We start from the raw sequence: 13581 nt of genomic DNA, 5'->3' as shown, positions 1-13581 counted from the left end.
CTTTCAATTTTTAGAGAGTAAGTTAATTCACTGGGACTCCATATAATGGCATCAGATTCCAAAATGCTTCGGACCAATGCGTTATAAAGAAGACGCAAAACTCTTAAATATAAATTAGGATGGAATTTTTGTCAAAACATGCATAATTTTAAGTTGATTTTTAGAACGCCAGTTGGAATATATTACAACCGAAAATATACTTCGACCGTAACATACTTATATGTACATATGTATGTATATTAGGGGGACCGAAAAGTAATCAAAAATTTTAGACGAGCTTTTTCGCTGTCAGTTTTTGACGAGGCACGGTCGAGTAAAAACTTAAGTTTTGTTATTATGTTGAAGTTATTGTTGTAAATATATTTTTTCTGTTTAAAAAAACTAATTTCTACCTGAGAGCGGATGTCGAAAAGATTGATTTTTTTTCCTTTCATATTTTCAAAGCAACCTTTAAGAATATGTCCTTAGAAGGATTTTTCAAAATTCAAATTATTTCCGGAGATATTTCCAAGCTTTACCCGAAACTTTACACGCGTTTTTCTCGAAACTACTTTTTTCGAGACGGTTGACATGATATCTCAAATTCTACTGAACCAATTTACTTGAAATTTGGTGTGATCCTTCTCTATACATTACTCTATCGCACGAATGCACAATTTTTGCTATTTTTAAACAATTCAGAAAAGTAAAAAAAACTGATAAAAAATGGTCTTTTTATTTCAGACAGCGAAAAAAAATTATTTTGACTTTTCCGTAGTCCGGGCGATTTGTTTGAATTAAGAATTTATTTGTTTTTTTGATATCACATTACTAGGAGGGTTGCAATCGTGTCAACCAGGGCGCGTCATTTTTTTGAGACCCCTCTCTTCATCAGCCTGTAACTTTATGAATTTTTAATTTTTTCCTTTAATTTTTTTTTATGTATTCTTTTAATAAATATTTGGTAAAATAATGGCTACTAAAAATATTTTTTCTTTTTTTATTGCACCTGAAAAAATACCTACAATTCATGCCTCTAGACTAGAATACCCCCTTAACATTTCACTGTTCGTTCATGGTAACTTTTTCATTTTTTTTTCAAAGCAACTTTATAGAATTTAATTTCAATATAATATATCATTCAGGACGCATTGCACAATGCTTTGCGCTCAATCATTATCCATGCATAATTCGCGAGTTTCGCGCATTCAATCCTCGTACAGCGTACATACATACATACATATTACGTATGGCGTAATTGAATTTGTAAATAAAGCATGTTTTCCGCTGTGGAGATTCGGTTTCAGCGCAAATGATGTTATGTCCCTTAATCGAATTATTCGTCCCGGGGCCAAAACCGACGAGTGCTATATTATATTAGCAACGCTTTCGGACTTTGTTTTTGTATATAACGTTAACTTTTCACGTCCATTTGTCTGATTGTGTGCCACGCTCCTAAATTCTTCACTTGCTGGAAAAGCAACTGAAATATCTATTATAGAAATAAACATAATTCAATGGCTTGCGTAAGCAAATTTCAGCTAGGTATGTATTTATGTGGGTGTTTTATTTTCGGCGATGGCTTACCTAGTTAAAAATTGAGTTAATCGATTATTTTGTGCTGGAAAACTAAGCCTGAGAGCTACTTTAAAGAGTAAATATTGAATCTTGATCTGAATATATTAAAATGTAGCTGGTAAATATCTCGCACTAAATCTGTTTAAGTGGGGTATATATTATATATATACACATTTAATATGTACATATGTGTGTTCGTTATATCATTAATTTCAATGAATATATAATGCAATTATACACACAAACGTTCATTTGTAGCGTCAATTTATATAAACTGTTAATTAAATTCAAGCAAATCCTTCGAAGTATAGTTTATATATGCATTCACATGTATTCAAAAAATTCAATATAATTTCCCGCTATCCTATACTTTGAAACGCTATAATTTTTTAATGAAGAATCTTATATATTATACATGTGTTTGTGATTATTGATAATACATATGTATATTTAATTTACGCATTGACTTGTAAACGTGCTCATTCAGAATTGGGTAACTTAGACAATGTATGCATGTGTGTATTTTTGTTCTAGGTTACTTATTAATACATGTATTAATAAGTAACTTAATAAATTAATACATGTATTAATGTATATTAGTAAACACACAGCTGAAGTGAACACTTACTATATCACTATATATTTATGTAAATATGTTTCAAACAGCATTATTTATTCAATTTTTAAATATAATTTATGTATATTTTACGAAAATATGAAGTTGTAAAAGCTTTTGACCGCAATGTTTTAATTCGTGTTTAATGAAATATATTTTTGTTTGATATATTTTTCAATGAAATGTTTATTTTATAGAAAAATTGAACCTTGAAGTTCAATAGGATGAGGTTAGTAGTATCGAGCTCTAATTCGGTTACGGTAAAACGGGTCAGGGGAAGAAAAGTAAATAAAAAAATCTCCGTTTTCCGATTTGAGAAATTGAATTGCTCTTTTCAAATGATACGAAACGTTAGTGGGCAGTGTATTTTTTGATAAAATAGGTGAATTTGCTTCAATGGAAGCGTTTCGTCGGTAGTTTCTGCGGAAGGTTAACGAGAGGGTAAGGGACGTTCAGGACCTTCCGGGATATTCGAGAAGACCCTGCTAATCCCTGGGATTTCATCTACATCCTTGTCGACTATTCCTGACTGAGTAACAACAACGACAACAACAATCAAACGAAAAAGCTTAAGGAAATCTGTTAAAATGGACGTTTGACATTCGCAACTTGTTGCTCGCCGTTTCGGCGAGAAGTTTGTTAAAGGATTTTGAATATTCAAAAACATTATTTCAATATATAATATATGCACATACATATTAAAGCCAATTCTAAAATAAAAAAGATATGTATAATATATATACAATTTAATATCTATTCGTCTGTTTGTCTGTCTTTCTATCTGTCTCGTATAGACTACTAAACCACTCAACCGATTACGATGGAACTTTCAGGATTTGTTGTATGCATGTACGGGAAGCTTAATGTGAAAAAAAACGGGAAAAAGCCTCTTAATAATAATATTCGTAATAACGATTTTACCGACCCAAAAGTTTGAAGCGCCATTGTGTAGTCAAGGAAATGTGTTCATTGGTAACCACGTTACACGTTATTTGAGCTCCAACAATCACTTGAAACGGGAACGGGAATGGAAACAGGATCGGGAACGGGAACGGGATCGGCAACCGGAACGGGATTGGGATCGGGAACGGGCACGGGATTGGGAACCGGAACGCAACGGGAAAGGGAACGGGAATTTCATGCCTTATTCTGGCATTGCTACGCATGCCGGGTTCAGCTATATATGATAGACGAGCGATTATATTCAAATATAAATAATCGTACGTTTCATTTTTGCACGTGAAATTGGTTCACATATTGTTAAATTTCTTAGGGGAATCGTCAAAATAAAACAAAAAATAAAACTAAAAAAACAAAATGTACTTTTCATAAGAAAATATATTTGTTTGTGCATATGTACATAGGTAAGTACACACATACATATATTCGCATAATACGTGTTTTATTCATCCGTTATATTTAAATCTCATATGACAGTTATTGCCGTGCGTATATTTTGCAAAAAAACATGTAAATACGAGAATATACGTGCAATAAAATAAAATTACTGTCATAAAAAATACTATGTCTAAAAATGTATTATTCGGATCGGTAATATCGTTGACAAAATTTTACATATTGTAGCTCGTACGATTTGCATACACAATAGAATTTCGTTATAAAAGATTCATGTGGAATATTAGGATACGTTATATCAAACGTTCCATAGCTTGATATATGTACATATGTACATATTATTGACATCGTTGAAATTCAAGTTACACCCAATTTGTGAAATTGCTCATTTTATGAAAATATCAAAAAAGTGCTCAATTTATGAAAAGATCATGCCTGTTGCTTTCTACACGAATCGGTCAATGTTTAAAAATACTAACTTGGTACACTCGCTTTTACAGATCGCTCCAAAGCAACGAGTGTACTGATACAGATACAATACAACAATACCAAAAACTTTATACAATGCGAATTCATACAAACATCATCAAATTGGTGAACCTCAAGACTCGGAATAACTTGAGATTTGTTAGAGATATTGGAAAGGAGATGCCAATTTACAGTTTTTTGCAGCATTTATACAAATTAGCGAGCCTCAAGACGCTGACTAACTTGAAATTTTCAAGAGAGATAGGAAAAAGAGATGCCTATTTTACAGGAACCGTTTCAATGAAAATCAGAAAAATTGGCAAACTCTTAAAGGAACGATCGACCTGAAGTCACAAACCAAGGTCTGGCCAACAGCTACTAGTGGGAATCGAACCGTGACCACTGCGTTCGAAAGCATAATATGGTCACCACTAGTCCACGCTGCTGGACTAGTGGACTAGATTCATTTACATACACAGACACATACATACATATGTGTGTGTACACGAATCTAATATAAAAGTAATATCAGTGACTATTTAAATATTTTTGAAGTTCATTTTTGTGACCCATATACCATACTTGTGGGACACCAGCATCAATTATGTTCATTATAAATTTCACGTTCATCATAAGTTGATGAAAATTATGATAATAATAATCATCATTGTATCACCTAGTTGCTAATTTTGTAAGACTGCGTGCAAAGTGGCACGACTTGACTAAGAAAAATCATCTTTTAACCAATGTTTAACCTTAAGAGACTATCTTTGGTGTTATTTAAGTATCCTTGTCGTGTAATGTCGCTTCATTCTTCACATGCTCAGAACACAGCTGGAGCACAATCCTATGTGTTATATGCATGTACTATGTATTATGATTTCGATATTCCTTCAGCCAGATGTATTTTATCTTATTTTCAATATAAAAGGAAGTTTTAGCCCATACACATATATTTTTAGGTATGTAACGGCTAGCAATCGTGTACATGTTGTAAGTGGTCGTTTCAGAGTCGATCTGCTCGAGGGTCATTGAGGTGGTGGTTCCAGGCTACAGGGTGAGGGGTGAGACTGCTCTGCTCGAGTGTCGGTACGAACTGCAGGGGGACACCCTGTATTCGGTCAAGTGGTATAAGGACAACGAGGAGTTTTACCGGTTCATGCCCAAATTATCGCCACCACACCACAGCTACTGGGTCGAGGGGGTCAAAGTGGACGTAAGCATACTCAAATTTCAACTTTCAATGTACTTACATATATATGTACATATATAATATACAAACAATCGCACTTTTTTATTTTTCAATTCGACAGCATCAACTTTCGAATGACAAGCGCGTGATGCTGAAGGGGTTGACGTTGAAGTCTTCTGGAATGTACAGGTGTGAAGTTTCCGCCGAAGCTCCGGGATTTTCCTCGGCGAATGGTGAAGGGAGAATGGAAGTAATATGTAAGATATTCAATTAACATTTTATGGTTGATAAAGCTGTCTAACACTGAGCGTAATTATGACATAGTGTATTTTTGACGCACGGCTTAAAAGTACATTTTGGACCATTGTGGCATTACAGGAAAAACCTAATGCGCTACAATGACCTACATAATAAAATAAGAGAGGGAGAAAACAAAAAAAAAAATTTTACATATACATATGTACATATATACCAAATAGGCTTAACAGGTAAACCCGATGCACTTATCCTGACAATGAATGAATCAAAATGCGCGATTTTTATTAGTCAAAAACTGCGTATTTTTCGCTTCTGCAGATAATCGTGAGATTAAAATAACACCACTCAATCCTCAAATAAAATCTTCTGGGATTAATTTAACCTTTTAATACGCTCTTGGATATACATGCATACATAAATACATACATACATTCACCATCCATTATTATTCACTGCGTAATCTTTGTACTTTTTTGAAATTTCTGAATCTAAATTTTGAAAATCTGGAAATCTGGTGTGGTTCTAACTGAACGAATGCATATTCCTTGCAAGTCGTCCTTGAAGTATTCACAAAATTATGGCCCGTTCAAACAAATACACAAAACGAACAAGAAGAACACGGACACGTGAGACGCTCATAGACAAACCTAGGAATTTCGTATCCATGTTTATCCGTGCACTTCTTATCTAAACCCGGCTTTGTATTTCGTAATCAGTTGCATGATTTATTATCAAGCAATTTCTTCATGTAGATATTTTTTGTCATGAAAATGTTTGGTCAACAACCTCAATTTCACCAGAAGTTGAAGAATAATACTCAAAAATAAATTCCACCCCATCTTGTACTTTAACCTTTGAAGGACGAAGCGTCGAGATCGAACGAGTGTCCCAAGCCGGGGTCGAGTAAGACTCCAGTATTTTTTAATCAAAATACACCGTATCTAAACACAAATGGGTTCAATATATATATATATATATATATATATATATATATATATATATATATATATATATATATATATATATATATATATATATATATATATATATATATATATATATATATATATATATATATATATATATATATATATATATATATATATATATATATATATATATATATATATATATATATATATATATATATATATATATATATATATATATATATATATATATATATATATATATATATATATATTATTCCACATAAAAAAATTAGTCCTATACCATGTTTTTGACTATTTTTGTATTAAAAAATAGCGACAAGCGTCGACATGCAAACGCACATAGTTAAGGCCAACAGGCAACTGCATGACTCAATAGCCACGCGCCAAAAGCGACGAAAACAATAGCTTACGAAAATATAGCTGTCTCTTCCTCTCGCATTGATTCATCGATCAACAAGAATATGCAAGCGAACAGTCAAAAACATGACTTATCGCTACCGCCTTTATATCATACTGTGCTACGTAGAAATTTATAAATGTATTTTTTTACGATGTGCCCCTTTTCTAAATCATACAAAATCTAATAAAATAAATTTCTTACAGTTCATTCTAAGAATACAAGAAATATAGAGTGTATAGCTTTGAAAACCACATAGTTATTACGAAAAACGTAAAAATTGGGGCACTTGCATACCCCTCATCGGTGAGGGAGGGTTAAAACCGTGCGTCAAAATGACGCTAGTTCTAAAACCAACTTAAGACTTGAGATCCATATAAACCTATAATATAATATGCACGTTTTATTTCGTACAGATTTAGCTAAGGACGGGCCATACATAAGCGGACAGGATAAGAAGTATCGGATAGGAGATAAGCTCAATTTGAACTGCACTTCCGGAAAATCATATCCGGTCTCGGTCCTCCATTGGTACGTCAACGATGAAAAGGTTAGTACATATTATTGTATGTTATAATTTATCAACCGTATGTATGTAAATGTTTAAGTATATATATACATATGTACATACATAGATGTTGTGAAAGCGTTTTCAGAAAATTCTACGACCTAAATTCGGTATTAATGATGGCTTAAATGTAGGTTAATTAAACTGCGGCTTTCACTCGTACGTTTTCCTTAATATTTGTATATCAATGTGTATAGTATGGAAGTTGTAAATAATGGAAAAATCTAATGGCTATTAACAGTTCGAATGTACATTTATTAGTGTAATCAACTTTCAGTACATTCATGCTAAATATGTACTTAATACGGTGTATTGTATTATATTCGGTATAGAATTAATTTCATTGTTTGTTTTTTATATACATATATATACAAGTATTATATGTATGTAAATTATATAATTAAAGCCATACCCTAAATGAAACAAAATTTATATACGTTTGTACCGTAAATATGTACATATGTACTTATATAATAGTATATATTATAAATATTCTGATTTTTATATTTAATATTAAGTATACATATATGTATAATATATTAAGTCTAAATAGAGTTTTAAGCAGTATAAGTTTCAATGCAACGTCGTTTATTAATAACAAATGCAATATAAAAAGTATAAAAGATTCACCTCTATTTTTATTATAAATTGATTATTTAAAAAATATTTTTAAACACAATTACACTGTTCGACAAATGACGATTTTTTTTTTTTGGTTCAGAGACGATATATGACTTTTCTTATAGATCTATGGAAGGTGAACACGAATCTGGTAATAAAAAATGTTGATTGGCTCGAGATTCGGAGATACATATATGTGTTTTTTAAATCGCGCGATTTTTCTATATCTTGGTGTTGTTCGGTCGATGTCTCAAAATCTGTCAAATTCCTGTTCAAAATGAATATTGACATCTATAGTCGGGTATTTTATCTTTCATTTGTAATACTTTTCAGCTTTCAAATCACTCTAAGTAGTCGTCCAGTTCAAATCAAAAGCCAAAAGTACGTATTTTCACTTGGAATTTTTTCCCACTGCTAATACTATTTTATATTGAGTATTTTCTATTGAAACATGTTTATTGAAATAGTGTCCTGGCCACTCTCTTTTATGTTTTCGTTTGAAAGGGTTAATTGGAAGTGTGCTGAATTTTAAATCGGTTAAATTGCGAGCTAAAAGCTTGTACTAGTATTTACTCGTATTTACACGAATCTGAATTGAATTAATAGGGATAATATATTAAATTGTCTTTATATGAGAATTAAATAAAATTCTACTTAGAAAAATATTTCAACTATTCTTGTGGATTAGTAACAAAAATTCTATTGATGAAACTGGCTTACCTCGATAAAATAAATGAAACCGATGAAAGCCAGCCAACTTGTTTTTATTTGTAAAAAAACCGAAAACCGGCTTTTTCTTTCGGGTGGTTTTTCGGAACCCTACATCCTACCCATATAGGTACTATTACGTCACCACTATTTGAGTACGATTTCAAATTTACAATCTATAAATTTATATATGTACAGGTTTAATACCATATGTGACGCTCAGGGGTGAAACCCGTAATAAAATCATTGTAGAATATAAATAATAAAAAAATAGTAATAAATTAAACTCTTCATTTTGAAAATGTGAAAGCAGTTTTATTGAAAAAAAAATTGTATATTATTATTATTATTTTCCGAAAGACTCTGAAACTGCGATTATTATTAATTTGTGAAACATTCCACTGATTACATCCGCCCTGGGCGTGCCCCCACTATACTTTCAGATTTCGAATCCTGCGGATTTGGCGGATTACGGAGTCACGAGGCACCAACACGGGCTGGAGACTGTGAACTTGGGCCTGAGACTTCCCGTGGGGGCTCATCACCTAAAAGGAGGATCCCTAAGGGCCCGGTGCGTGGCCAGCTCCCCCTGGCCCTCATCCCCCACCGACCTCGGCAGGGCTGCACCCCTCACGGACAACAGGGAGGCTCTGCTACTAGGTAAACATCCGGATAGAATCGATCAACCGAATAATCCCATACCAAAACAGAGACCCGACACGAAATTAAACCCTTTGACCCAAATTGCTCATTTATACATTTCGTACACGTCTTCCCTTTCCCTTCTATAGTTCTCTATCTGACTTTGTATGTGTTTTGTTTCGTTCACAGTGAAAAGCGGTTGTGCTAGTCGACGTGTCGACCATTTATTTTTACGACAAATATTAGCGACTCTGCTCGTTTCGCTGCACGCGAGCAAATTCGCGCTGCTCTTCGACTCGTGACTATACAAACACTAATTTAATTTAATTTTAAACAATTACTTGTATTACCATGTACTACATGCTGCCGGCCATGTGTATATCTGCAAACCAAACATCTTGTTATATTCCAAAGCAATCTACATACAATACTACACCCAAGAAACAACATCCGAAACAATCAAATTTGAATACGTTTTAAATTAACAATTTTACAAATTATATAATTTATTAGAGAAGTAAAAATATATAGAAGAGATTATGAGAGCATACCATGCAAATTTTATTTCAATCGAACATGTACACTCGCCTTTACAGATCGCTCCAAAGCAACGAGTGTACTAATACATATACATACAATACAATACAAACAATTTTATACAACGCGAATTCATACAAACGTCATCAACATCTATGAAAAAATTTTTGCAGCATTTTATTATATAGAAATTGGCAAACCTCAATACGCTGAATAAATTGAGATTTGCTAATTTACAGGAACCGTTTCAGGGAAAATCAGAAAAATTGGGAAAAACTCTGATAGGAAACGATCGACGTGGAGTCACAAACCAAGATCTGACCAACAGCTACTAGTGGGAATCGAACCGTGACAGCTTTGCTCAAAAGCATAGTGTGCTAACCACTAGTCTACGCTGCTGGTTTATTATATATTATATTAAAAGATATAGAGTGAAAAATATAAAGTTATAGGCCTTTAAACAATTAAAATCTGACAAAACGAGTGGGGCGCGGAAAGTCAAACACATAAGGCTACTGGCCTTTGGCAATGGGTTAGCTGTCACTGTCTCCACAATTTTCGAATTTTTAAACATATTTATGACGGCTAAATTTCACTATCGAATTAGCTAAAACAATTTAAATCTCTATCAGGGGGCCAAACCTCGCAAGCTGGCAATGTTTCAATACGACAGGAAGAGTTTAGAAAGGTATGTCTTGCGAACGTGTCTAGTGATATGAATAAAAACTTGTCTATTACGATTATTTTTCACCATCGTACTGGCGGATTTGATTTGAATATATATTGTTGGACAAACCGAAGTTTCAAAACGATCGGAAGAATGTAGGGTATCAAATCCAAATGTTTTCGGACGAACGAGCGAAGACAAACATAGAAGAGGCTTGTTATAAAATCCTTGTAAAAAATAAAAAAATCTCTTTAATATATTTAAATGAGGAACAACACACAAAAGTGCTTATAAATATTTAAAAAAAAATGGAATTAAAGTACATATACGAAATGAGACTCGTATCCGTTTGAACCATTCATTATTGACTGAAACAATTTTATCTATGGGACATTCTGATACGGACTGATCTTTTTCTCTACTTTTTATTACATCATTACAACGACTCCTTAAACATACTGTACTTATAATTAGGAGACTAAAAAAAAATTACATATTATTATCCCCATTCAATAACGATTTCCCAATTCAGCTGAAAGGATTTCAACTTCAAGGATAAGATTTTTCATTAGAACTATCTCAGCCACAAAAGTGATTTTGTTAGTGGATGTACATATACATATATACATAGATAATTTACATTAATATAACATGGATTGTTAAAGCCGATCGTTTCCAATACGAACTGCTCGATTAATATATGCCAACGTAAGCAAACATTCGACCTATGCATAGTAATTTAATCATTCAAATGCAAGCGTTCCTGGTTTGTATGTTAAATATTGGATAGTATTATTGCTTTATAAGTACGAAAGAGTCACTTCAATGAAGGACAAACAAAGTTCAAGCTATACTCATATTAGAATAATTAAAATTCAAAAGATTGCTTAAGTTTGGATCACCAAAATGATACACATCGTCGATAGCATGTATTTGGAGTATTTCAGACATATGATATGAAACTCAAATAATATTGACGTCACAGAAAACTCTATTGACTTATGTCGAAATAAAAATTAGACACCTATTACATTTTCCTTTCAAAGTCAGTATCGTATACCTGAGATACTCCGTATAAATAAATTAAAGAAAAAAACATCTGGCTGTGTTATTTAAAAAAGAAAAAAACCTATCATCGTACATAAGTGTATATTATTTTATTTCAACCCTAAATGTAAATAATGTAATACGATACCAATGAATGGATATGAGTATTGACATGGAGTGACTGTTGAGTAAAATTCACATTAATATAATATTATTTATTTTATAGTAATTTTTATCATTAGACCATTTATTGTATGTATATTTGAATATTTTTATTGTAAATGTATTATATTATATCTTCGACGTAACTACAAACATACATACATACAATTTAATTATATGGAAAAAAGTGTTACATATCAGAAATGTAACTATATGAACTTAAATCATAATGTTTTATGAATGTACGGAATAAATTATATATATATATATATTGTTATATATAAAATAAAATTTTCCAAATAAAAATGTTAGTATTTAATTTCAAAAACCTATACAAATCGATTTAAATAATATTTGCTTTTTAATCAACATTATTATTTTTATATAATAAATTCGATTTGATTACAGCTATTATGGTAAGTACACACTCAAAATTGCGCCACGGGATTCGCATATGGACTCCAGCTGTGAGAGGCGTATCTTCATATCATTATTTATTTGTTTGATTTTATCATTTTGACAAGTTTCTGCTTCATTTTTTCAAATATGAGATTCACTGTTAAGCCTATATCAATACAAGGATAAAATATCCTCGAAAACACTCCAGGGGGTAAGGTTTTTGTAGGGACGCGACGGTACAGATTTGAACTGCCATACTTTCTGTGTCTTTACCTTTATACTATTTATTATGCGACTCTTTATTGTATATAATGTATCAGATTCTTTAACCAAAACTCCGACCAAATCAGACTTGCAATAATCAATGGAAATAAAACACTAATATAGTTAGCCCACGTGTTTCACCAATATATTACTTTTCTTAATTTATTTGTGGATTAGACGTCTGAGATAGTGTAAAAGGTTCTTATTTTAATTTTATATCAGACGACAAAAAAATGAGAGCAGGAAAAGTAGCTTGATCACTGTTAAAATGAGTTGCAAATGGGTGGTAGAAAGCCGCGTGTGGTTAGCTAGCTGTCATTGATCCGGTCTGACACGAGATTTCGATGTAAATTTTAATGAGTTCTTAATAATTTAGCTCCTCTAGCTTCATGCTGGAAACATAAGCTTTTTTCATTGTTATCTAACCTCCATATATCGGTAAGATATCAAAGCGACCTGAATAGTGGAAGTGGTTCAAAACCAGAGTTTTCAAATTCACAATTTTTTAACTACGTAACAGAGTGAAGCTAATAAAAAAAACTTGTAAAAACACACTTAGCTCGAATGCGTGCCCTAAAATTCATACACATCTGAAATTAAAAGGAAATCAAAAAATAATCCACTTCAGATATGATCTTAATTAATATATTGAAATAAAAAACTATGTAGCTGGATTGAATGTTGATAATATGAAGTAAAAAAACGAGTTCCATTTATGGGCCCGCAAAATAGCCTTGTTTCCAGACAAATTAGGTGTTTATCACGACATAATATGCAAATGGCCATCTCTAAAACATTTCGCCCTAGAAATGAAAAAAAAAAGTGCTCCTTTCTAAAATAGCTCGCACGACCCAATCGGGGTCCGTCCGGCAAATCAAATGTCAAATGTGCCAGTAACAAAAATAAAATTTGATAGTGAATTTATTACAAAAAAAAAACAACATTTTCAGTTATAAATTGATGCGATGCGATTAGAATAAAAACCGATGTGAAATTTAATCAAACTGTCAAATGCATCATAACCTACAATGTCAAAATCGTTCTCAGAAATCAACTATTAATCACATTTCATATATTTTTTTAATATATAAGTTGCTGATTTCCATATATTATAATGCAATATAGCAATTTGCATTTAAAAAATATATACTTAATGTTTAGTTCACTAT

General features: G+C 32.1%; 1 protein-coding gene across 1 annotated transcript; it reads left to right on the top strand.

Moving 5' to 3' along the window:
* Nucleotides 1–4797: 4797 nt before the first annotated feature.
* Nucleotides 4798–9485, top strand: LOC143921684 (uncharacterized). Its single transcript, XM_077445037.1, has 5 exons — nucleotides 4798–4900; nucleotides 4996–5213; nucleotides 5311–5446; nucleotides 7214–7347; nucleotides 9138–9485. Exons 1-5 carry the CDS (start codon nucleotides 4798–4800, stop codon nucleotides 9483–9485), a joined length of 939 nt encoding a protein of 312 aa, XP_077301163.1.
* Nucleotides 9486–13581: the final 4096 nt, after the last annotated feature.

Source organism: Arctopsyche grandis, chromosome 13 (genome assembly GCF_051622035.1).
Source record: "Arctopsyche grandis isolate Sample6627 chromosome 13, ASM5162203v2, whole genome shotgun sequence".
Classification (NCBI taxonomy): Eukaryota; Metazoa; Arthropoda; class Insecta; order Trichoptera; family Hydropsychidae; genus Arctopsyche; species Arctopsyche grandis.
Note: the sequence above shows the minus strand (reverse complement) of the source record. Positions and strands in the feature narration are given on the sequence as shown.

What these genes read in the sequence shown, in the direction of transcription:
- LOC143921684 (XM_077445037.1), top strand. Translation starts at nt 4,798, where the DNA reads ATGTCGCTTCATTCTTCACATGCTCAGAACACAGCTGGAGCACAATCC. An exon ending in AGGGAGAATGGAAGTAATAT is followed by an intron (nt 5,447 to 7,213) that starts GTAAGATATTCA and finishes TATTTCGTACAG; the next exon opens with ATTTAGCTAAGGACGGGCCA. An exon ending in GGTACGTCAACGATGAAAAG is followed by an intron (nt 7,348 to 9,137) that starts GTTAGTACATAT and finishes CTATACTTTCAG; the next exon opens with ATTTCGAATCCTGCGGATTT.